Source organism: Erpetoichthys calabaricus, chromosome 2 (genome assembly GCF_900747795.2).
Source record: "Erpetoichthys calabaricus chromosome 2, fErpCal1.3, whole genome shotgun sequence".
Classification (NCBI taxonomy): Eukaryota; Metazoa; Chordata; class Cladistia; order Polypteriformes; family Polypteridae; genus Erpetoichthys; species Erpetoichthys calabaricus.
In genome coordinates, this window is record NC_041395.2 from 172,156,975 (window position 1) to 172,183,119 (window position 26,145).

General features: G+C 40.0%; 1 protein-coding gene across 6 annotated transcripts in view; it reads left to right on the forward strand.

Annotated features, from left to right (window-relative positions):
• LOC114646550 (diacylglycerol kinase delta-like) overlaps positions 1–26,145 on the forward strand; it is a 133,967-nt gene that overhangs the window by 34,980 nt on the left and 72,842 nt on the right. Inside the window, exon 1 of one of the 6 annotated variants that reach the window (XM_051923579.1) lies at positions 6,509–6,559. The exons of 4 other annotated variants lie outside the window; for them this stretch is intronic. In XM_051923579.1, the coding sequence (XP_051779539.1) occupies positions 6,536–6,559 (24 nt within the window). In that variant the 5' untranslated portion in view covers positions 6,509–6,535. Of the gene's footprint in view, positions 1–6,508; positions 6,560–22,704; positions 22,948–26,145 lie in introns of those variants that run through there. One more of the 6 variants, XM_028794799.2, reaches the window with a different exon arrangement.

Sequence of the window (26,145 nt, forward strand, 5' to 3'; positions counted from 1 at the left end):
AGTATTTCTGTATTTTATATTGTGTTACAGAAAAGGCACAGTATTATTAGAGTCTTAGAATTCATTTTTCCCCACTTCTTCACATTCCGTTCTTCTCTATTGCTGCTTTCTTGTTTTTGACCTTCTTCCTGTTCGAGTATAGGATGATGATTTACCATTTTGAAGCACTCCTTATTTATCAATGTATCGTTCTCACTGAGATGTCTGCCTACATCTTCTGGATCGGTATAAAACCACTTGGTATTTGGCTCATATTTTCCATACATACCAGACTTTCCACTAACCGAATCTGGCACATATCGTAGGTAGAAAATTGCATACTGTATTTTAAAGTGGGCAGTGTTGAATCAGAGTTTTGGAATATGGTGGCAAATGGTTTAACTGTTGCGTGTAGTGTATTGCGCTGTGTTGATCTGTGTTTGCATGCAATATTTCAAACCAGTTTTTTTTTTTTTATTTAATCTTTTGGTAAGGGGAAAGATTCCAATTTTTTTGTGCATATGTGCACGTGAGTCGGAGCTTGTTCCATCCATCCTCATGCTTTATGCTATTGGGTTAGGCTTTGGGCTCACGGGACTCTCAATTAGATTGAGTCGTTTTAAATGAATAACTGCAGATTTCATGCAATTGAAGAATAACTGTTTTGCCCTAAAGAAAATGAATGCAAAAAGTCCAACCTTCTAGTTTTTATACTATTTAAATAGTTTATTTGTGTAGGCACCTTCTTTAACCAGAAAAGTGGATGAGAGAATGCCTTCTAAAAGCAAAAAAGTGTTTAACCCCACCTATGAACCAGCTCTAGCCGTGGGCCCCTCTGTATGTGCCCATTTGGTAGCTCGCTGGCTGTTTACACTCCCATGTAGCAGCTCATGCTTGCTGAGGGCAGGCTCAAGTCATCTGAGACTTGTCATAGATTTGTATCACACCTTTGTTTGTTTGACATGGTGGCATTGTTTGAGTTTTTAGTTACGGAATTTGCTCCACTGCTTCTTCAGGCCAGAAATGAGATCATCACATGGTGGGAAGTATGAGCGATAAAACTCTCTAGATGGCCTATTTAATTGCCTTAACATGCTTTTTGTAACTATGTCGATTCTGAGTTGCAGAAATCCAGGATACAGTGTGTGCTTTTCTTCAAAAATGCTACAATATATCTATTATTTTTGAGAATTTGCAGGGAGTGCCTTTAATTTATAAAGATGAATCCGTCTTTACTGATTGCCTTCATTTTAACAAAGCAGTTTTTTAAAAAGGCATCCAGTTCATGTTTGTCAGTGCACCTCTACATTTTATCTAACATTGCCTGATTTAAAAAGAAGTTCAGGGTTTAAACAAATAATGAAGCTTCCTTTTCAGACATACCAGAGTGGCAGAATGCTGTCATTTACGGTAAAATGAATAGGCAGGAAGCACAATATTAGATAAGCAGTACAGTGTAACCTACTTTTTAATCTCCAGAATTTCACAACAAATGAAGAATGAAATTGAAGAAGGACCAGCAATCAAAGAATGAATTAGTCCCTGAATACAAGATAATCTCCAAAAGGAGACCAGTGGCCATTGAGACCCTCCAGAAACAAAATGGAGCAGGCAGTGGTTGCGTTTTTTCTCATTCATTTTTAGGCTGATCAAGTATTTGGAACTTTACACCAAGACAAGTGAATTTCCATTTATAATAATGTGAATGATGATAAGAAGAGATTTCTGAGCTGCCATCTTTTCAATGTGATTTTTTTTTTGCATTTGTTTTTTGTACTATAAAGCCGAAACTGAAGGGATGCATACGATCTGTTGGTGTAAAAAGTCAGGGAAAAAAACATACTGTAGAAAAGTAAAACTGCCAATGACAGACATTCAAATGCAAACACTCGGACAGAACAAAGCTTATTGGAAGGAGAGTTTGATTGCAGGCATAATTCAGCCAAGTTTTATTAGACTTAGCTCATGCTTTGGCTGTAAGCATCCAGTGCTGGACACCCCATATTTGCTAGATCAATTCAACACATCATTGTTGAGGATCACGATGTAGTCAAAAAAAAACTTGTACACATCTCTTTTATTCAGAATAAAGGCTGTGACCATTCAGAATTACCAGAAACTCTGCATTTTAACCTGACTGGTGCATTTGGATTCTCTCTCATCTCTCTACTTTCTGAAATGCCACAATATTACAATTACAACTTATTTTGTGCCTATACTCTGTGAAGAGTGCTGTACAAGAGTGTTGGGAACAATTCTCTGTTTAAATACAAGTATAGATTATAGTAATTGCTAAATACAGAACAACAGAGAACAAAGGAACAAATTAAACAAAATGTAATTGTACAATATCTGTCTGTTGATTAATTGAGGAACCATTGCCAGTTGGCAATAGACGAGATCATTTTTGACTTTCTCTTTTACAATAATAAAGTCCTTGAGACCTCCACCAACTGTCCACCTAGCTCCTCCTGGGTTTTCTGTACTGGAGTCTGTGTTGGCCGTCCAATCTAATGAGAGAATCTTCTACAACATTCTCTTCTAACTAATGTCTCTCTTTCTCTCTTCCCAATGTGCCAGTGAGTCCTTGCCCATCTTGCATTTTATCTTCCGACCTCACTTTCATTTTAAGCCTCATCCCAGGATTACTTCAAAATGAGCCATTGGATCATGTCTGAGGTCTGCAAATTTTACACTGGCATCCAGGAGGTCACTGGATTTTAAGACCCTAAGTGGTCTGCTGACCATTCTAAGAATCGTGTCCCAACTAAATAAGAGCTGAGATCTCTCTGCGGCCATCCATTGGTCTGGAGGAGTTGAACTGGCCTCTTTCTAGTTCTTCATTGCCTTGCTTTCCCTCTTAGAGGGTCAGTGTACTGAGCAGCTTGCATTCTTTTGCCTTGATGGAGTGTTGCAGTCTTCTTCTTAGAGGTGTATAATCTCAATATCTTTGAGGATTGCCTTCTAGGACTTTCCATGTAGAAGACTCGGTTTACAGGTGCAGAAGAACTCTCTCTCTCATCGTCTCTGACAAACCCTTGCCAGTAAGGCAATTGTTTACATTAAGTCAGTGTAAATTTGGTCCCTTTTTCTTGAAAGAAATGGCATCTTTTCAAGCACCAGTCAACCTAACCAACACATTTTGGGGTTTGTAAAAGAGAAAACTCACCCAGATGCATGAAAACCTCACCACACAGAGAAACGGAGCACGGGATTTGAACACTCTGCTAGTCACTCCTACACCACACCAACTGCATAAACACTTCTGATTATACTCCCACCCACTTAAACAAGCAAGATGGAACATAAGTCTTAAAAGTTTCACAAATTTTATAAAGGTCCTATAAATGGTTAACACCAGCTCATAGTGTTATCTTAGCTGGCAAACATAATTTGGGTGTTCTTATAATTACAGTATGACAAGGCCGAGAGAATATCTCCAGATGACAGTACCTTGTTACTATGAAATTTCTTTAGACCAAATAGCCACGACAATTATTAGAATAATTCCAATATTTAGAAAATATGTAGAATCAGTGGACTGTTCTGGATCTGGTTTATCATGAACTCTCTATAATTGTCCATTACTTTACCTGTTATGAAATTAAAAAATACAGCTCTGAGTTGTGGGGATCAGAGCCTGTATTACCAGCATCAGTTGCAAGGCAGGATATGACAACTATGGACATGATGCATGTCCATTGCAGGACCCAGGCACATATTCTGCTACAATTGGAAAACTTAGAATCGCCAATTAAACCAACAAACGCAATTAATGATGTGGGAAGAAAATTTTACTAAAACTAACTTTGTGTTGTGGATACACAACACAAACATGGCAAAAAGATGGCAGGCCTCCAAAATACCCTCAAACCAGGCCAAGACCTTCAACAGTATAGGATTCACCCCATGCAACCTGGCCCCAAATTCCACAGGTAGGCTTTGGCCCGCACAAGCCCAAATTAAGGGACTGGATATGTCCCAAATATATAAAATGCCTTTCAAGAAAAAGGATAAACCTTGAATGACAAGTCCAATGAAGAATCTTTTTATCAGATAAAGAATTTCTATAAATAATATTAAGGAGCACAAACAAATTAAACAGGAAAAAGGGCATGAAATTAGATGTAATAAGTCTGTCTTAAAAGGCAACCCAACTCTAACAAGCTGAAATCTAAATCCAAAAATTCAATCCAAAGAATAGGGCAAGAAATTTGCAAAGCCAGAACATCGAAACAGAACTTATAGAAAACACTAACCGCACTCCAAATAACAATGACCTTCTGATGCACTGCTCCCCAGCCTGAACTATAAAGCTTGAGGGTGGTCCTTAAGCAGTGACACAATGGTGGCTCTGTATCCTGGGGTTCTACCCATAGGAAACAAGGAACATAAGCAAACAGCATAAACACATAATATATAAACACTAAATCATAAATAAACCTAACAGTATTACCAAAAATGACATAGTAACAAAAACTACATAAAAACATTCAGAAATAAGGAAAACTTATTTAAGCCAGCAATAAACCTGACTGGAACATAACACTCCGATAGTAGGATAACATGCATACTCCACATAGACCGTGTTGGGTTGCAGGATTTGAACTCTGAATAGTGTGTCTGTGATGTGTTAATGCTAACGGTATATGTGTCATGTACATATTTCACATAATATTGCATAAAATTTGAATTAAATTTGATGGTGTTTTAAATAAAACATTCCACCTGCTTCTCCAGGTTCTGTTTTTTTCAGTTCTTTTATTGAAGAGTTGCTAGGGTGTTATATCTTTACTTTTTAAGCTTTGGTAACATTCAGTATAATCCTTCCATTTAAAACATCTAATTCCAAATTGGCCAGAACTTCTCAACACACCAGTCCTGGACAGAACACAAGTCCATCACAGAGTATGTGCATTCAGGCACCCAGTTTGGAATCCACAGCGTAATTCACATAAACATTTTTGAGATATAGGAATATACCCAAGTATCTGGAGAAACTAAACAACGGAGACGTGGAACCACTTAATTTAGTATATAAATATAACAGAACCTACCATTTTATTTGCCCCGTAATGTAAGACTTTGGCTATTTTTTACATAACAGTTTCAAATCTGCAGGGTTGTGCAGTATCAGAGCCTATCCCTGCAGTATTGGATGGCAAACGATTTCAGTGTATATATACTCTGTAGGTGCCAGGGTGGATGGCCAATCATCCTGACCAGGAAGGAGACTGAGTTCCTTGCCCGGACGGGTGGCCATATTGGAAGGACAGGCATTCTGGCGGGGTTGGTTGCTGGCACCTTTCTTGACTGTGAGGCCATAATGGATGGGTAGTGGGAGACTGTGTATCCAGAGCAATTCCTTCCCCAGCACGCTAGATGGCCGCATCCCTCAGGTGGATCTCTCAAGTACACGCTTGCAGGGAAACCTGGAAGGTGTAGTTATAATGGGCAGTCCTTTTGGGTTTTTGTGGGGACCGCCAGGTGGTACTGCAGAAAGGAGTTGTCAGTTCTTTTAATAAGGTTCTGCCTGACCCAAAATTGCTTCCTGGGTGCAGTATAGTGGCACTAGAAATACACTCCTGTCAGGAGTAAAAGAAGCCGCTCGGTTTTATCCAGGTAAGCCGGAGTCTGGTGGAAGAGGACAACACTTGCCTGGAGGAGTGGAGGGTTGGAAGAAAGGAAAGAAAGTAACTAGTTTCTCTGTTAACTGTGAGAGAAGTACGTTTAAAATGTGCTGTATGTAATAAAAGAAGCACATTTGAACCTGGGAATTGAGTCGGTGGAGTTTATGTTTGGGGTTAAGTGTCGGCAGCGCCCCCTATGGGTCACAGCTCACACAAGGCCAATTCAGAGTAGCACGTAAACCCCTCAGGCACATCTTTGGAGATATAGGAGGAAAACTAGGCTACCTGGGAGTAGACTTTAAAAAGGCTTAAAGCTGGCAGCACTGAAGGAATTATGCTCTTGTTTGCAAGGGTTTAACATTTCTTCTGAAGTTCATAGGGAAAAACTTGTGCATGTGCTTAAGAGATTTATATTGCAACTTTGCTAGTCTACTGCTCCACAAGAGGCAAATCATAAAATAAAACTGTTGGTCACTTGGTGAATATTAGTGATTTAGTTGTGCTGATTCTAGACAAACAGTAATCACTGTCCAGTTGTCGCTTATTTTACTTTTTAGCCTTTTTCCTTTTTATTTATTTTTTTTGTCACTTTATGCTGTGTCCTGTTAAAACTCCCCAGGATGCTGCCATGTTTAGCTTTAGAAAAGGTTGACAGTGTTCTCCTAGTGATGCCACAAGGTCTGCCATTCCTGTGGTCCTTTTACAGTGGTCAGCTTTTCTCATGCTGGTGGGTCACAGTCCACCTTAAACTCCAATCCAACGCCCCTTTCCTTTAACCATGCGTCATCTAAAGGCATGCATCTCTTCTGCTGCTTTGTGACATTGGGGGCCAACCTGGAGTCCCGCCTCCAGCAGGATGTGGAGAGCTGAGTTGCGTCAGACTCTTTAAAACTACAAATGTGATAGCAGACATTTCAGCAGTCTGGATGTCCTGTGAGGTGCCATACCAGGTGAGCCACAATTTAAAATTGTGTTTATGTGTGGGCATAGGGAGGTTGGTTGGCTTTGTAGATTGATTATCCTATTCTCATGCCCTTGTGATGTGCCTGGGATGTTTTGCTGCAAATAGTAAGTGTTCTGGGTGGAGAGGAAATGGGGGGGGGGGGTTGTTTTTGTTTAACAGTTGTGGTTTCCAGCTCATAGCTGGTGGCTTAAAAAAGAAACAATAATTGATAAAAAGTAGTGAGCTGAGAAGGGGGGGTGGGGTGGGGGATTGGGGTGGGCCACTGATACTGCACTGGAGAGCAACTCAGTATGTGAAGGGCAGTATGTAGCTTGAAGCAGTTTGCTACGGTTCTCAAGGCTGAGGTCAAGGTACATTGAGTTGGCTAAGGTTGTCCAGAGTGTGCTTTCCTACTTAATCTGAAGTATCTATTCTGTCTCATCCTTTTTCTTTAGTCCATCCTGCTCGGCTTCTTTCCAAAAGTATGTTTGACTTTTCACTTTGTTCTGCCATGTGTCAAAAATGTATCTTTGGATTAATCATTTTCATATAATACTACAGTCTCATTGGATTTGTGGTGGCATTATCTAACTTTGTCTTTCACCACTGTACGACTTGAAGTGCCTAGGTCTATCACATTAATGCCACTCAGCCTGCCATAATTGGATTAGTTTTATCTCATGACGTTCTCCTTGCCTGCACTGTCCTTGAGATGCCAGTCCATTGTGCCTTCTCATGTTTCAGCTTTCTTCATTTCTCATTTGCATTCAGTGTCTCAGATCTACCTCATGTTGTGCTCTGTACCAGCACTATGCCTCAAATGTCGATCTGTTGTGCCTTGTTGTGTCTGCTCTCTCCTTTTCTCTTGCTATGCAGCCTGCCAGAGATGGATCTGCTAACTCTCTCATGAAATGTTTCATACTAGCACTATGCCCGAGATGCCAGTCTTTTGTGCCTTCCTGTCCTATCACTTACCAACATTAGTTCAAAGGTGGCTCCTTTCTTCTTTACGTATCTGACAGGTCTGGCTATGAGGAGGCCAAATTTGCAGAAGCCTTTTCAAGACTTTGCTTTGCTTTTTATATCAGTTCAGAGTAACTGCCTTTGCTAGTGTTTGAACTGGCGTGGCTCATGCTTTGTGTCGTTCTTCATTATCTTTACATGGATGTAAACAATGAATCTCAGTTTGGTTAGTGACATACACCTGGGGAGGACTGTGGAAATCTGGGATGAGCTGTAGAAGCCAATTAATTTACAGTAAATGCTGTCTTGTCATAACAGTTGAATTGTTTTTGACCCTAACACACCCCCATCCCCTGATGTTCTTAGTTGTCTAGCTTGCTTATTTCAAATTGAGATGACTGCACCTCCTGTATAAAAACAGGAAACTTGTTACTGAGACATTTTCTTTATTGTATTTTATGTAGGTAAGCCAATTTTGTCAAATCAAATGTCATTTCTAGTCCACATAAGTTTTCCAGAGCAGTTACAGAAATATATATATACTGTATGTATATACTAGCTGTGTAAGCCCGTTCTGTAAAACCCCTGGCTCCGAGAAACCATGGATTCTGGATCTTCAATCAATCAATCACATTAGTTGTGCATTAGTGGCTAGGCGAGGTTCTCTTTCATCTGCGGTTTCGTTTTGCAGATAGATAGATAGATACTTTATTAATCCCAAGGGGAAATTCACATACGCCAGCAGCAGCATACTGATACAAAAAACAATATAAAATTAAAGAGTAATAAAAGTGCAGGTAAAAACAGACAATAACTTTGAATAATGTTAACGTTTACCCCCCCGGGTGGAATTGAAGAGTCGCATAGTTTGGGGGAAGAACGATCTCCTCAGTCTGTCAGTGGAGCAGGACAGTGACAGCAGTCTGTCGCTGAAGCTGCTCTTCTGTTTGGAGATGACACTGTTTAGTGGATGTAGTGGATTCTCCATTATTGACAGGAGCCTGCTCAGTGCCCGCCGCTCTGCCACGGATGTCAAACTGTCCAGCTCTGTGCCTACAATAGAGCCTGCCTTCCTCACCAGTTTGTCCAGGTGTGAGGCGTCCTTCTTCTTAATGCTGCCTCCCCAGCACACCACCGTGTAGAAGATGGCGCTCGCCACAACCGTCTGATAGAACATCTGCAGCATCTTATTGCAGATGTTGAAGGATGCCAGTCTTCTAAGGAAGTATAGCCAGCTCTGTCCTCTCTTGCACAGAGAATCAGTATTGGCAGTCCAGTCCAATTTATCATACAGCTGCACTCCCAGGTATTTATAGGTCTGTACCCTCTGCACACAGTCACCTCTGATGATCACAGGGTCCACGAGGGGCCTGGGCCTCCTAAAATCCACCACCAGCTCCTTGGTTTTGCTGATGTTCAGGTGTAGGTGGTTTGAGTCGCATCATTTAACAAAGTCCTTGATTAGGTTCCTATACTCCTCCTCCTGCCCACTCCTGATGCAGCCCACGATAGCAGTGTCGTCAGCGAACTTTTGCACGTGGCAGGACTCCGAGTTGTATTGGAAGTCCAATGTATATAGGCTGAACAGGACCGGAGATGGGCTTGCCTCCATTGTCTACCAGCAGCTAAGCAAGGTTCTCTCTCCTCGAAGGTTTCGTTTTAAGTGAGGTCCTCTTTCCTCAGCAGTTTTGTTTTGCCAACATGCTTGCCTCCGTTGTTTATCAGAGGCCTTGGAGGTTTTGTTTTGCCGATGTGCTCGCCTCGCTTGTGTATCAGCGGCTAAGCAAGTTTCTCTTTTGTCGGCGGTTTCACTTTGGCGACAGAGCCGCTTTCTTTGAGTATCATGCTGTAGCCTCACATTTCCAGGCTGGACAGACAGATGCACACAGTTCCACGCGTAGACGTTTATATATAATATAAAAATTTATATGAGGGCTGTATAATTTTTACTTCATTATACTATATTGCTTTTGTGGTAACTGGGCATTCTTCTAGGCTGGAAGTGTGAAGTTTTTGAATTCATATTGAGCCTTTTGAGAGTTTTGGAATGCTGAGGTTAGTGAAGAATTACCTGATTTGCTTAGATCAGTTGAAAGTGCGTGTTCATCTTCACTTCTTCAACTGTGTGTTGTCCACATGGTTGTTTATATTACCTAATAATGATTAGGGATGCACGATAATATCGGATTTATATTTGTATCGGCAGATAATGGGTTAAAATAATTTTATCGGCATCGGACCGATGACTAAATTGGACCGATAATTCGAACCGATATTGATGACGCATTCACTGTGTTCCGGATGTGCCGGACGTTTAGGCGACGCTGGGCTACTGTGCGAAAATGTCTGCGGTGTGGAAGTTTTTCAAAGTGAGTGAGAGTGACATAAAATATGCCATTTGCAACACTTGTTTGACTAATGTTTTGCGTGGAGGGACCAAAGTGCGAAATTTCAATACCACCAACTTAATTACACACTTGAAGACACGCCATCCCGACAAATATACAGAATTCCTCAGAGCAAAAGAGGAGAATCCTGCGCCACCACGCACAAAATCAAAAACTGCTGTTAATCAACGTGTTGATCAGTTACTTGAAAAATCAAAGAAATTTGATAAAGACAACCCTAAAGCTAAAACAATTACTGCAAAGGTGATGGAATTTATTGCTCTGGACGATCAGCCATTTTCTGTTGTCGAAGATACAGGATTTCGAAGGCTGCTTGAGTATCTCGAGCCCCGTTACCAGATACCCAGTCGCCGTTATTTTTCGGACATAGCGCTTCCAGAGTTGCATAAAATTGTGGAAAGTCATGTGCACACACTCCTTGCTGAAGATGTCACAGCCATAAGCTTTACCACTGATATATGGACATCTGATATGAGTGCTATTAGTATGCTTAGTTTAACTGCTCAGTGGATCGACCGCAAGTTTGAATTGCAGAAAGCAATCTTGCACGCCCAAGAATGCTCCGGATCACACACGGGTGCTGCACTCTCTGTAGCTTTTAAAAGAATGTTTGAAACATGGAAAATACCCAAAGAGAATGTTCATGTAGTATTACGAGACAATGCACGCAACATTGCAAAGGCTATGGAGGAATGCGGGATCCCAAGTTTGCCATGTATGGCTCATACTTTACAGCTTGCCGTGAACGATGGCGTACTATCCCAGCGCAGTGTCTCTGATACAATAGCGATCGGCAGAAAAATAGTCGGTCACTTTAAGCATTCACAATTAGCCAACTCGCGTCTCAAAACTATACAAACTGAACTTGGTATGCAGCCGAAAATGCTTCAGCAAGATGTTTCGACTAGATGGAGCAGCACATTCTATATGCTGCAAAGCTTGCTGGAGCTGAAAAGAGCCCTTGGGGCTTATGCCTCCGATTTTGAGTTACCTGCAACTCTAACGCCTAATCAGTGGGGTTTGATCGAGAACATAATCACACTCCTTGCTCCATTTGAACAACTGACAAAAGAAATTTGCCAGTCTGAAGCCTTGGCTTCTAACGTTATTCCCTCAATTAATGCCTTAAAACGACTGTTGACTAAAAGTTCTCATACTGACTTCGGAGTCAAAACCAGTAAAAGCGCTCTCTTGGAGGCTGTAAACAATCGTTTCATTGAGATTTACAAAGAATCCATGTACTGTGTTGCCACTATTGTAGACCCGAGATACAAAGACCGCTATTTCGATGCAGATGTAAAATCACTGGCATTCAAAATGTTGCAAGCTCAGGTGGAACTTGCATCGAACGAAATACAGACGACTGAATCACAGATAGATGGTCCACAACAGAAAAGGGCCAAGAGAAATGACGAAGTGGCTTGCACGCTCTTCGAAATGTACAACGAAATTCTTGAAGAGAACACATTGATGCCTCGGGAAAACAGCCAGATGACAACTGAGGTGAGTGGAAAAAAAAAAAAGCTCTGTGGAGATCTTTACAACATTGTTTTAAGTAAATAACATGGGCTGTCGGATATAATATCACTATTCTAACATAATTCGAATGTATACAAAATCTTGGAAGGCAAGAAAGAAAAACGGCAATCGAATGTAAAAAGAGCGGTTGTTGGTTTTACCTGGCACTAACTTTGGCTTCATGTTACTTAAGACGTGCTGGACACTTTTGTGGGATTTTACAGATCTGTTTTTTGCACGTAAGTTTTTAGGATCAGTCTATGCGTATTTCTAAATTGTTAACCCATATTGTTATTAGTCATTAGTTAAACGGTCGGCATCTTCTGTGTTAAACACAACCATTTTAAAGATTGCTAATTTTCATCAAGCGACTGAGCCAACTATAGCCTATGCTTCTTTGCTTCATATTTTTGTTTGGTGCGTGTTAACTAAATAGTTTCATAAATAAACAAACTCGTTTTACATTTTTTTGTTACTTTGAAAAATGCTGTCTGCTAATAATTGATTATAATACTTTGTTGAGGTCTTTCAAGTATTTTGTGTAACATTTAATACACTTGTTTCATTTGTAAAACACTTAAAGGGTCACAATGCTTCAGTTTATTTACTGTAAAAAATAGACAAAGGGATATAAGGTCCTCTGGCCTCTAGGAAAAAAAGAAAAAAAATGACTGCATTTACTTTGTTTGAGCAATCACTGACAATTTTGTTTGTTTTTCTTTTGAACGTTGTCTTTAGAAAGTGCCAGTGCGGTTTGTGTCTTACTTCTCTTTGCGTTGCTTTTTGTGGGACAGCCAATCACATTCATGGAAGACACTGATTTCAACTATGTCTCTTAAGCAGTAATGAGCAACTTGTAAGCAGATCATGATCATGCCCAATGCGTCGATCGTGTTGCATTCAAAAAAAAATTTTTTTTAAACGTTAGTCTATCATATATCCTCCCTATGGCATCTGCCACTTGATTGACATACAGGGCGGCCAGTCTGAGATCTCTTTTCTTCTAACACACTAGTCATCCCGCACTCACGATCAAACGTGCGAGCTACTGCAAAACTCCGGCTGTGATCTAGTTAGCCTTCCAATTTATATCGACTAAAGAAGGGATTTAAAAAAAAAAAAAAAATTGTATGGGCTGGATGTGGAATTGGAAGAGGATTTTTTACTCACAATGTCACAATCGAAGTGCGTTTGTCTGATATGTCAATCTATCATTGCTATTCCAAACAAGGAAAATGTGGAAAGGCACTTTCAAACTGTTCATAAAAACTACGAAACTGACTTCCTTCCGAAGAGCGATCCGAGAAAGGAGAGGGAACTAAAATCGCCGTTAATCGGACAGCCGTCATTTTTCACATTCAGCTGAAGTCTGAGGCTCATGGACAGTTTTGGAACTTACAGAGAAAAAGCTCCCAAAAATGAGGAAATGTGCTGCCTCCTTGACTGCATTATTCGGCTCTACTTATTTATGCGAGTCAGCCTTTTCCCATGTGAAGATTATTAAATCCAAGTACTGTAGTGACCATAAATGTATTGAATTGTTATTGTGCCATAAGGGTTATTCAGTTATGCAAGGTATGACAACATATATTTTATGTATAATGTATACTCAGTATATATATATATATATATATATATATATATATATCCATCCATCCATCCATCCATTTTCCAACCCGCTGAATCCGAACACAGGGTCACGGGGGTCTGCTGGAGCCAATCCCAGCCAACACAGGGCACAAGGCAGGAAACAATCCTGGGCAGGGTGCCAACCCACCGCAGATATATATATATATATATATATAATTTTTAATGTAGGTAGATCATTTCGATCTGGTCATTTTAAAAGTAGCTCGCAAGCCGAAAAAGTGTGGACACCCCTGATCTACAGTGAAAAGCAAAAATATTAATAATAAAATGTTTCAAAAAACAGCAAATACAATACAGACATGCATTCAATTCAAATGCCATATACTTTTTTTTATTGTAAGGATTCTAATCTTAATCTGACAGCCCTGGTAAAAGCCAAAATGCAGATCTATCTTTTAGATATGAAAGATGACACAGAATATAATATTGTATATGTATGCATGCTACTTGGCAGGTGCAGGGATTTCTTTCTGAAGCACCAATCCCGAGGAATGAAAATCCACTGAAATATTGGAACAACAACTGGAGTCGGTTTCCTACCATTGCCAAAGTAGCATGCAAGTTCCTGTCAGCCCCATGTACTAGCGTGGATAGCGAGAGATTATTCAGTTTGGCTTCTAATGTGATCAACGAAAAGAGAAACAGAATTTCCTGTGGCAAGGCAGAGATGCTCTTGTTCGTTAAGAAAAACCTCCCCATCATGCTTAAAAAATAGAAAAGAATGATAAGCCTCCAGAAAAAAAAAGTTACTTATTTCTTTACTGTTGTACGCTTTTCTGATTTTTAAAATTATAGATTGGTTAGATTTATTCCATCAAAAAAGAAAGAAAAAATGTTACGTGGTAAACTATTTAATACTGCAGACTGTAAAACAAAGGATCAGATAGCCAGTCAAATGTGATTGAGCAGAAGCCATTTTAATGATTGTAAATAATCTGCAAAAGTTGTTATTCTTAAGTTGTATTGCTTATTTCATTGTAATTGTACATTTTACCATTTTTTTTCAGTTTTCATTTTTTCGATTATTGTTGAATTTGTTGTATTTGTTCCATCAAAAAGAAAGAGAAAAGTTATTTAAAGCAAAAACCTGTAGAACTGTTACCCATATAACCAACAGGTAGCCAGCTAAATGTGGCAGATATCATTTGTTTTTAATGATTGAATGTGGTGTGCAAAATTGTTATACAAATAAATGTTCACTTTGTCTGTAATTCTTGTCCAGACAGATCAAGTCTAATTTTTCTCTGTATCTTATAAATATGTATATCGGCATCAGTATCGGCATCGGCAGATAAGTCCATAGACATTATCGGATATCGGCATCGGCCCAAAATTCCCATATCGGTGCATCCCTAATAATAATACATTTTATTTATATAGCACCTTTCCCATGCTCATGGCTCAAGTAGTCTCCGACTTCAGACTGAAAACAACACTGAGTTTGTGTTGATTCCAGTCTGATTTCTGTAATTTCATTTTTTCTGTTTTTTTGTTTGGACTTGTATCTGGTTTTGGTGGTGAGAAATATAGCCATGATGACTTGTGGACTGTCTCCTTTTTTCTAGTTCTTTAGAAGTTCTTTGAAACTGAATTTCTGCCATCTGTGGGAGAAGCATTCTGCCTGGAGGGCCTCAAGGACACTCTTCTCTATATAGACAGCTTAGCAGATTCTGTTTATAGTGTTTCTGTAAAGTCACTGAATTCTGCACACTTTTTGCTCCTTTCTGCTGTCCTGGGTAGGGAGATGTGATACCCTGTGCAAAACAAATCCCGACCTAATTATGGGGCATCTTGTAGTTCATGACTGAGATTAAAAGGGAGGTTGGTAGTGAGGAAGACACACAGACAAAAGAAAACAGAAGAGCATTTATTAAAAAGTGTCAGAAAAGTGATTTTCAATGTTATGTCATCAGCAGTTTTTTAACATTGTTCCAGTGCTTTAAAACTAGAAAACAAGAGGGGGGGGGAAAAACAAAGAAGTACAACACACACAAAAAATAAGTCAGCAATGAGCTCACCAGTTTTACCCCCACTTTTTTACCACTAGGAGTCTTTGATGAGTACCATACACTCCCTTCTCTTCTGTAAGTAATTCAGAAGGACTTTAAGGCAAGAACCACTGACAACAGACAAACAACACAAAGATAACCTCTAGTGTCTGCTTTCCTGTTTTATAGGACCATGGAATTTTTGTCCTCCAATCCCCTCTGATTCCTGTCCTGTCCCTTATAATGAAAACACACTCTTTCACACGTGGTATGGTACGTGCTTCATTTGGGTATATTTCGCTACTCAAGCTTACATATGTGCATGTATGCACATCCTTTAATGTACAAACTTCAACCCTCTCTGATAACCACTCCTGTACTTTGCTCATGAGCACTGCAACCCAAAATCTAGTGGCTTCACCAATCTGCTTCTTCCATTTCACGACAACAAAACAATGGCGTGTCAACCTCCCCTGCCCAGAGACATGCAAAGGCCACGTAGCACTCCATGAGCACTGTGTGCCACATAGTCGTGCAACCATTTCTCTACCAGAACATCCACTACACCACCTCATAACCTCGAAGTTAAGTGCCGCTTGACTACATGACTATTTACAACAGAAACATTAAGTTTATTGTATGTTTCTTAATTAAAACTAAGGCCCATCACAGAAGACACTATGGACTGGGACTGTTTCTGGGCACTTGTTCTTTATCAGGTAGTCATTGGACAACAAGGATGAAAGTCAGCAGCCTAGGTGGGTAGCGCTGATTGTGTGCTCCGTTTTGCTCCCATTCAAGGTGGAGTGGTACTTTTGTTTGTCACTTTTTTTTTTTTTTTTTGCTCTTTCACATAAAGAATATTATTATTGTTATATCCATATTGATCTTCAGGGTTCTTTTTCTCTCTGGGGTCCCAGAAGGACGTTTTCTAAGGGTGATAGGTGTGCACACAGGGCACATTTGACCTTGTAGTCCATGAGTTTGAACTCCGCTCTCCAACTATGCATCAGCTCTGTGCCTGGCTAACTGACATGTTTATCGCTGAGTTGTTCAGCTCTTCGATATTGAGAGGCCTCCTGTTTATTTTTATGCTGATTATTCTGTCCGAGTTTGTGCATTTAATTATTCTGTATACCCTGCCTCCCATTCTGCTTTGTGTGGGGTTTCTGTTTCAGACCAGGAAGTCAGATTAAACCAAATGCTTTTCTAAAGTCCACAGTGCTTTGTACTATTTTGTATTTGTGCTTTTGGTTGCAGAGCTAGCTGAGCATTTATGTTCCTTTTTAGGCTTTGGTTATCCTGTTTTATTATCTATCTGTCAAACCAGTATTACTATTATCTGCTGCCTCTGCTTCATCCTCCTTTTTCCCTTTACTATGGGAGCTGTCAGACTAATCACAATGCTGCCCCCTTCAGCCTTTCTTCCAGTACTGACCTTCTGGCTGAAACCAAGCACCTTGCTGCTCATCTGTTTGTTACTAGAAACACTAGTGTGGCATGCAACACTTAACTTGTGCTGTTGGGAAAAGGTAGCATGCAGCCTGGGAATCTGCCCTCTTCATGAACATGGACCTCTCAGCCTGAATTATCCCAATTTGCTGATCCCTTTGTGAAGCCTCCTTAGGACTTTAGGGACTTTCAAAACTAGTCTTGGTATTTTTTCAGAAGAATTAAATGGATAGGACTGGCAAGCTTTGTTGGGCTGAATGGCCTATTCTCATCTAGACTGTTCCAATATTCTAATTCCCAGCATTTTGCTTTACTAGTACAGAGATTCAGAGAGGGCAGCTGCATCATTTGTAGCCTCAAAGGTGGTCATCTTCCCCAGGATTTCATTCATTTTGACTGGGGGGAAAAAATAACTGTTGTCATAAATTCAGCATCTCCATTGCCATATGGTCATTTTTTCCCATGTAAGAGAGAGAGTGACTTGTGATGGGCGGGTGGTGCAAATGTCAACCTTGAAATGGGTGAAGGTGGTTTGAAAATGGCCGGATGGAAATATCTACATTAATTACATCCAAGCCTTTTGTGCTGCCCTCTTCAAATCTGTGCTGATGCCACTTAAAATTATTTAAAGAATATTAGTCCGTGAAATACTCTGTTCACTTTGAGCAGTGACTAATACCATTTTAGCCAGTGTGTTATGCTTTTCTAATTTCTAAAGTAAATAATTATTTAATGTCTACCTCAAACTTGTGACTTACTGCAAGTAGGAGGAATATTAGCAGGAAATACGGGTGACGTTAGGCCTTCCTGCAGATGTTTGTGATTCACAAAGTCTGTGTCTGACATACCTTGGCTTATTTACTTCAGTTGGGCCAGCCATCACATCAGCGGGTTAAGCTGTCATACCCCACATATATATTTTTACAGATTCTGTTTAATTAGAGGAGCTTTATATTACAGTTGTTTTAAAGAAGATTTGAGCTGTGTCATGTCAAATTGCATTCTTGATAATTATTCTCCCTTCCATTTTGGTGAAGAAACCAGAAGAACCAAATTCTTTTTCCTGACATGCAAGCCATTGACTGGAGAACAGTGAATAAAGTCACTGCATATGGCATTTGGAAACCATTTCAGCTATGTACTATTCTTAAAGTGAATGACATAACAATTTAAAATATTTCCCAAAACACAACAGAGAGGATATTGGATGAAGAAATGGATAATTTTATGTGTCATGCATTATTGAATATTGATTATTAGCAGAAGCAGTATTGGCACTATTGTCATCTCTAAAGAATACAGTGAAATTCTTACCGGCTTGGCTAAACCACATGCAACACCTTCTTCTTCTTCTTCCTCTTCCATATCCTCCTGTCCTCTGCATCTTGCTCTGTTACACCCATCACCTGCATGTTGTCTTTCACCACATCCATAAACCTTCTCTTAGGCCTTCCTCTTTTCCTCTTCCCTCGCAGCTCTATCCTTAGCATCCTTCTCCCATCTCTCCTCTGCACATGTCCAAACCAACGTGATCTCGCCTCTCTGATTTTGTCTCCCAACTGTCCAACTTGAGCTGACCCTCTAATGTACTCATTTCTAATCCTGTCCATCCTCGTCACACCCAATGCAAATCTTAGCATCTTTAACTCTGTCACCTCCAGCTCTGTCTCCTGCTTTCTCGTCAGTGCCACCGTCTCCATCCCATATAACACAGCTGGTCTCACTACTGTCCTGTAGACCTTCCCTTTCACTCTTGCTGGTACCCGTCTGTCACAAATCACTTCTGACACTCTTCTCCACCCATTCCACCTTGCCTGCGCTCTCTTTTTCACCTCTCTTCCACAATCCCCATTACTCTGTACTGTTGATCCCAAGTATTTAAACTCATCCACCTTCGCCAACTCTACTCCCTGCATCCTCACCATTCCACTGACCTCCCTCTCATTTACACACATGTATTCTGTCTTGTTCCTACTGACCTTCATTCCTGTCCTCTCTAGAGCATATCTCCACCTCTCCAGGGTCTCCTCAACCTGCTCCCTACTATCGCTACAGATCACATTGTCATCAGCAAACATCATAGTCTTGTCTATGTCTATGTCTAATCTCGTCTGTCAACCTGTCCCTCACCATTGCAAATAAGAAAGGGCTCAGAGCCAATCACTGATGTAATCCCACCTCCACCTTGAATACATCCGTCACTCCTACCGCAAACCTCACCATGGTCACACTTCCCTCGTACATATCCTGTATGACTCTTACGTACTTCTCTGCCACAGCTCCTCTCGAGGCACCCTGTCATATGCTTTCTCCAGGTCCACAAAGACACAATGCAACTCCTTCTGGCCTTCTCTAAACTTCTACATCAACACCCTCAGAGCAAACATTGCATCAGTGGTGGTCTTTCCTGGCAAGAAACCATACTGCTGCTCACTTATCATTACCTCCCATCTTAACCTAGCTTCCACTACTCTTTCCCATAACTTCATGCTGTGGCTCATCAATTTTATCCCAATGTAGTTACTACAGTTCTGCACACATTGCCTCCCTCTGGCACCATGATAAACAAAAATGTAATAAAATATGGAACCTCATTATGTTGAACTGAAAACACAACTCAGCTTACCTGATTTACTCCTACAAGTGACCTCTGTTGGTTAAAGCCTTGATCACTACCTGCTGTACTGTTAGAGTGGAATGTATGAACCATCAGGATCAAGCAATATTGTTTTTACCCAGATATTTAAATAATATTGCATTGTGGGATCCCTGGTTATTTGCACACCTGCTGCCTGTGGTAGCTTTTTTAGTTTTACAAGTGTTTCATTTTCCATTATCTTTCCATATGTTGACAAACAGTTCCTTAGGCAGACAATCCAAACCTCTGTTGAATATAAAACCATAGCTTGTATTCCTTAAAGTTCTTTCTGTCTTAAGTATGTCAAGAAATCTTTTCTTCACAGCTTAGTGTCATCTTAGAAGTTATGAAACCAATATATTTGGTATAAGGGTGCCATCAAGGAAGTACATGCAGAATAAAATCTCATATAAGTCCTCCAGAAGACAGGATGAATTACTTGGTTTTAAGTCATCAAATGTATATGCCAATGGTCTCCAACTCTGATCATGGAGGGCAGCAGTGGCTGCAGGTTTTCATTCTAAAATTTTTTAATTGGTGAGCAATTTTTGCAGCTAATTAACTTCTTTTCCTTTCATTTTGATTGACTTATTTTTTAAGATTTGTACCCCTGAATTTTCTTCATTGCTCCTCTGAATTGCTTCACTTCTTTCCTTAAATGGCACTGAAATAGAAATGAAATGTGGAGTAAACAAAAGACTGACTAATTCATGTCCTCAAACTCAAATCATTTTCACATCAAGCAGTTGCTTAATTTGGCACTGATTCTTGTTAGTTAAACTTGTTCTTTAATTCCATGGCTTGTTGCTTCTCTCATTGTGCAATGGCATGCATTTCTGAAATTGTGGATTTTTTCTTTCCTAAGAGCTCTGTTAAAATGTCTTGTGGACCTGACCAGGTTAACATTCCTGAGAACTTCATCTTTCTTTTTTTCAGATATTGTATGATGGACACAGGTTGCTGGTTTTGTATCTCATTATTGTTTGGCTGATAATTAAGGAAAAAGAAACAATTAAGGGGTCTGAGTCTTCAAGGACAAGTCAAATGATATTAATTGAAAAGAAGTTAATTAGCAGCAAAAACGGGTCACTAATTAAGAAAAAGTTTAGAATGAAAACCTGCGGCCTCCCAGGACTGGAATTGGGGACCCCTGGTATATGCCATTGTGGAAAGACAGGGACCACCATGGGATAGGTATCTCATTTGTGGATTGTCTAGAAAGACAGTGAGACAGAAGATGAGGAAGGGAGGGCTCGAGGATCTTTGGTAGAACTGTCGAAAGTCTTAGGATTTGAATCTGAATTTTTATTTAAAAATATTTAAAAATGGAATATGTTCAGATTGAAAACCATTTTTTTTATTTTACATCAATAGGACCAAAGAAATAAACATTTAGTACCAGCAACCTGTAATCTATTGCAACAATTTGTTATACTTGAGTTATCAATGTGAACATTTACTTTCACCACTCTTCTTTCATAATCATTTTACAAAATCTGCTACTTTATCATGTTTTCTAATGGTGGATCATGTTGAAAAATGTCGTCATATAAGCAAAGCTGACATTTTGATGCAAGGATTCTTAGTAATCATTACCCCAGAGAGTGGCGACATGTTGCCTCTCTCATTTAGCAGATATAACCCCTGAGATGGACTGGCACCCTGTCCACGGTCTGTTCCTGCCTCAGCTTCCCTGTGACCCTGCTCAGAATAAAGCGGATCTAGAAAACAGATTGATGGATGGATGGAAGAATTTCCTTGTATTCTGCAAGTGAGACAATAATCTATCCATCCATTTTCCTTTCCCACTTATCCAGAGCAGGGTTGCAGGGCAGCTGAATCCTATTTTGTAACAATAATGACTGTATAAAAGCTAAAATTAGTTTTTTTTGGTTTTTTTTTTCAGGGTCAGCGTATTGAGCTGCAAATTCATACAACAGACAAATATGTTTCAACAAATCTCATAAAATACGTATTTTAGTGCTCTTAATGTAGAAACAAAGATGGCCAAAAGCAAACACAGGGTCTCCTTCTTTAGGATTATAATGCTGTTTTGCAGGAGTTGTATGTATAGTCCTTCTTTAAGGTACACGGCACAAGTATTAGTACATGAATGAGGGACCCTTGTGCATTCAGAACAAGAAATACCAGTCCTCATAGTTATTTAACAAAAACACATTAGGGAGAGATGATCATTGGTGTTTGCACAAAGAAGTCAAACGCAAACCCTATTTGCCCACCAAGGCTTGGTTATACAGGTTAAAGTCTCTGTTAAACTAGTAGCAAGGCTTGCCCAATTGACCATTGTGTAAAACACAATACCACAAGCATATGTAACTCTAGCAGCACTAGTAACTCGCCTGTGTTTCCAAACTCTCTGCTCATCTCTTTAGTCCCTCTGCCCACTACTTCCTTGACAGTGTTTGCTTCTTCACACTTCCTAAATCCGACCTCAGTGAGTCACTGGCTGGAAATTAAACTTCTGTTTGAAACAAATTGACATAATTAGAAAGCAGCAAATATATTAAAGTGTAGCAAGGGACAGATCAGTGCAGTGCCACAATAGCTGGCACTGCTACTTTACAGTTCCAGGAAGCTGGGATTGATTTGCAGCCTGGTCACAGTCTTGATTAGATTATTTTCTCACATACTAAAATGTGTGTGTTGGGTTGATTGAGAAAATGTAGATACCTATATGTGTAAGTGATGGGCTGTCCTCCTATCTGTGACCAGTACTGATGTGGCCGAGATCCCCTGCCATCCTACATTAGACTAATTTGCCTTCAGGTAATGGATCAATGCATGGATCTATATGGTAGTCACACAGATACATAGTATGTGAAAGGAAATTACAGTAACACAAAAACTTAATGTTACTTGTTCTTTGTAAGTTGTTGTTTTTGTTGTTAAGCAATAAAGACTGAACAAAGCAGAATGTTCTTTCATTCTGTGTTTAGCACCTGTATTATTATAAATTCAGAAAATACTTAAATTTATTACATTTAGCATGGCCATAACAGTTGCTTTTTCCACTCATCATCCCTTCTTTATTCAAAGGGTTTGCTCCATGTTCTACCTCTCTTGGCACTTTGGAGTCACCTTAAGGTCCCCTCCATGCTCATCTCTGCAGGTGTTTTGTCCTTCACATGCCTTTAGGTCGTTATTCTGTGTGGTTTGTTCTTTCTGCTTCATGAAGTTCACTCTTTGTTTCTTCACACTGAAAGGATCTCTTTTTGCTCTTCACTCCTTCATTGTCTAATTGCTGTTCTTTCCTTGGATTCCCCACTCTGTTTGTCTGATTTATATGGTTGACTTGTGACAGATCCTCGTCAAGGCTTTGCTACTGATATGACCCCTTCTGATGCCCTTTTTAAAATTAAACTGACCCAGTGTGTCTTTTGTCAGCTTTATATGAAATTACAGCATTTGCTTGTGAAATCTAAGCTTTTTAGAAGGTAAGCCCAAGAGAGACGCGTGACAGTTCCTGAGAGGCAGGGGTTTAGAAAGGGAGGAGGTGGTGACTTGAGGGTGGCAGGCTTTTGTTTTCAACTTCCTCATAACTCGGATTTAGATGGAAAAACTGGCCCTTTAAGCTGCAGAGTATTTTCAAACTGCTGCCTCACTCTGATTCACAAACAAAGGTGGGCTTTCAGTAGACGGGAACACGTGTCTGCCGTGGGGGGCAAGGGTCAGAGTGGCAGTCAGCTTATGCCTAGGAAGAGAAGAAGAAGAAAGCACACTGCCACATTCGTTTTGAGCCTGGGAGACATGCCGTGAGGTAGAAATTCTTTTCTGTCTTAGTCTGAAATTTTAACTTCTTTCTTTCTTTCTTTCTTTCTTTCTTTCTTTCTTTCTTTCTTTCTTTCTTTCTTTCTTTCTTTCTTTCTTTCTTTCTTTCTTTCTTTCTTTCTTTCTTTCTTTCTTTCTTTCTTTCTTTCTTTCTTTCTTTCTTTCTTTCTTTCTTTCTTTCTTTCTTTCTTTCACTCACCTGGCTGTCTTCATTGTTCTATATGGGTGAGACTGGTTGCTTCTCCTGACACTTGTAGTTTTCTGGTTATAGTGGAAGTAGAATCATTTACATTTATGCAAGGAGCTCCAGGTTCCTGTGGCAATCTCTGCAGGATGACAACCTAAAATGTGTATCTATTTGTTATTTTTGCTTATCTAGTTCAAGTATTCACCCTTGACTTGAAGTGTTTAAATTTTGCTAAATGAGAGATTACTGGGCTGCGTCCTTCCCAGTAACCCGACTTTTTGAAAAAAGAAGCTGACTGTCAATGTCACCACAGTCCTTTCTTTTGAATGCATATTTTTCATTCTTGGCTATTCATCAAAGTTCACCCACAAGTACTTCCTTGAGTTTTATAATGTGGCTTGTCAAGTCTAAAGTCTCTTAAAAGCCCATGCATGTTTTGAAATACCTGCAAAGCCTGAATGTGTTGAAACTGAAAGGACTCTGGGCAACAGTTGCTCAGTGCTTAGTACTGCTGCAGCTTCAGATTCATCTCGGTGTGGAATTTGTACATTCTTCTTGTTTCTGTATGCACTTTTCTTTCTTTCTTTTTTTTTTAAACTAGATTCCCTATTTTTTCCATACATACCAGAGGCATGCATCTTAGTTTACTTGGTGACATTTAGTGAGTAAGTGTGCCTGCTGAAGAATTGCCACTGTGTACAAAAGTGGCTGCTACTTGCACTCAGCGCTACAGGTAAAGGCAGCAGCTACCTGCCACACTAAAGTGGATAAGTGGGTTACCAAACGAGTGGAGGCAAGGATGGAAACTGTCCTTTATGAGTTGGCGTGAGTGTACCCTACAGTGGATTAGCACCTTGTGTTGTCTTCTTGTAGGTGAGGCTCACAAAGTTCCTAATGGATTGACCTACTCAAACCTCAAGCTTAACACATATATGCTGTCCATCTGCCCAGACTTTTAACACCTCAGTACTCTAGGGTTGAACAGTGTACTGGTAGTTTAAGAGCACTGAAAAACCCAGTTTTTAAAATGGTACAGTACCCACGTTTTGTTAGTCTGTACTGTAAGCAAGTAATAGTTTTGAAGCACCTTGTGGTCTGTCGATTATTGGTATGATAACTCCCACCATACCACCACATTACATGTAGCAGAATTCTAATGTCTATATTAATCTAAACATGCTAGAGATACAAAGGGGACACCGTAATCTGTTTATTGTATTGTTTTTTGGAGTGCGGCAAGGCAGGGAGGCATGCAATGTGTGGTTGAGCACAGAGGCTGCTGTGATACGAAGAAGGTGGTGGTGGTGATTGTTAGTTATCTGTCACTTGCTTTGGTATCTTTTTGGTGATGGTACTGAGGTTCAGATTCTGGTGTCAAATTTTTAGTACTGATCCAACACTACGGCACCTAGAGACTCGATAGCTTTAGCATGAACATGAATGGGTGACCATGGATGTATCTTAGACCTAAAGACTGACACATTTTGGTCTACCTGAATAACCAAAACTTGTGGAGTCTTACACACCTTAGTTAAAGCCAGTTACCAATCAGATGTGTTTATTCCCACAGTGCTGTCCTCCCTCTGTTGGAGGCATCCACCCTCAACCTGCATAACCCCATGAGAAAGAAAGTGGCTGTCTCCCCACACCAAGTGCCATCATTTAATTTGATTGCAGTACTTTCGTCACTCGATATGAAGAGGAAGTGTAGAAATTTAAAAGCACGGCAGTGTTTTTTTAATTTGTGGTGGTGACATGTAATCACTGAAGCAACTTGAGCTCTCCAGTCTCCCTTCCTGTTTACTCACTACACAACAGACTTCCAGTACAACACCAGTACTTGCCACCTAGAGTAATTTTCAGATGACTCCTACATTATTGGCCACATTAATAATGGAGATTAGTTGGAGTACAGGAAGGTTGTGTACGACTTTGTCTTGTGATGCACGGAGAGCCACCTGTATCTCCACATCAGGAAGACAAAAGAGCTGGCATTCCAAGGAGCCTCTGAGACCAGTCACCCTCCACTGTTTATGCAAACCTCAAACTGGACTGGTCTGACAGCACAGTGGCACTATAAAAGACAGGCCAGAGCAGATTGAACTTCATGAATATGTCTATTAATGTGTGCAGCAAGCTGCTGGAGATTGTCTGTTACCCCGTAGTAGCCAGGGTATTGCTCTATGCTGCAGTCTCTTAGAACAGCTCAAAAGATGCACAATGCCTGAACGAACCTATCAGAAAGGCCTGCTGCACCACAGGACTAACCCTGAACATGCTACAAACTGTTGTGGAAAAGAGGATGGAGGCAAAATTGGATGCCATCATAAAAAATAACCTCCATCCCTGTCAGGAGGCCCTGGGTTGGAGCACTTTCAGCCACAGGCTAAGAAGCACCTCTGGGGGTCTTTTCTGTCCACAGCCATCAGAAAGTTCGATGCTTCCTTCTGATGCCCTAAACTAAATGCTTATCTAATCTAATTTGTTTCTTAGAATAGAATAATTGAAAATGAATTAATTGTTTAGCCTTGGAAGGAAAAGGCAGATGGATTTTAAACTGAGATAAAAAATATGAAACACTCAGAAACTGAGCAAAGTTTGTAACCAATCAGTCCTATCATTTGTAAAAACGTAAATCGGAAACCAAAATGCATAGTCGAGGATATAAAGCGTGAAGTCTGAGAAGTCAAAAGATCCTAAAACTTAGCACGCAATATGCATAAAATCCTATTACCCAATTTTGGATGACCGGGGAGAGCACAGTGGTGACATTATATACTGTTACGCAGTTGATCTTTTCTGTGCTCACCTAGTCAGTGACCATGGTAGCCATGGATGCAACTGCCACAAAGTATGGATACCCTACACAACAAAAACAACATTTATAAAAGACATGGAAAAAAACCCAAAAAACTAATGTCTTTTAATGGTTCAAGTAATTATTTAAACTGCAAAGTCAGAATCGACATAAGTCAAAACTCTTATGACAAATAGACATTT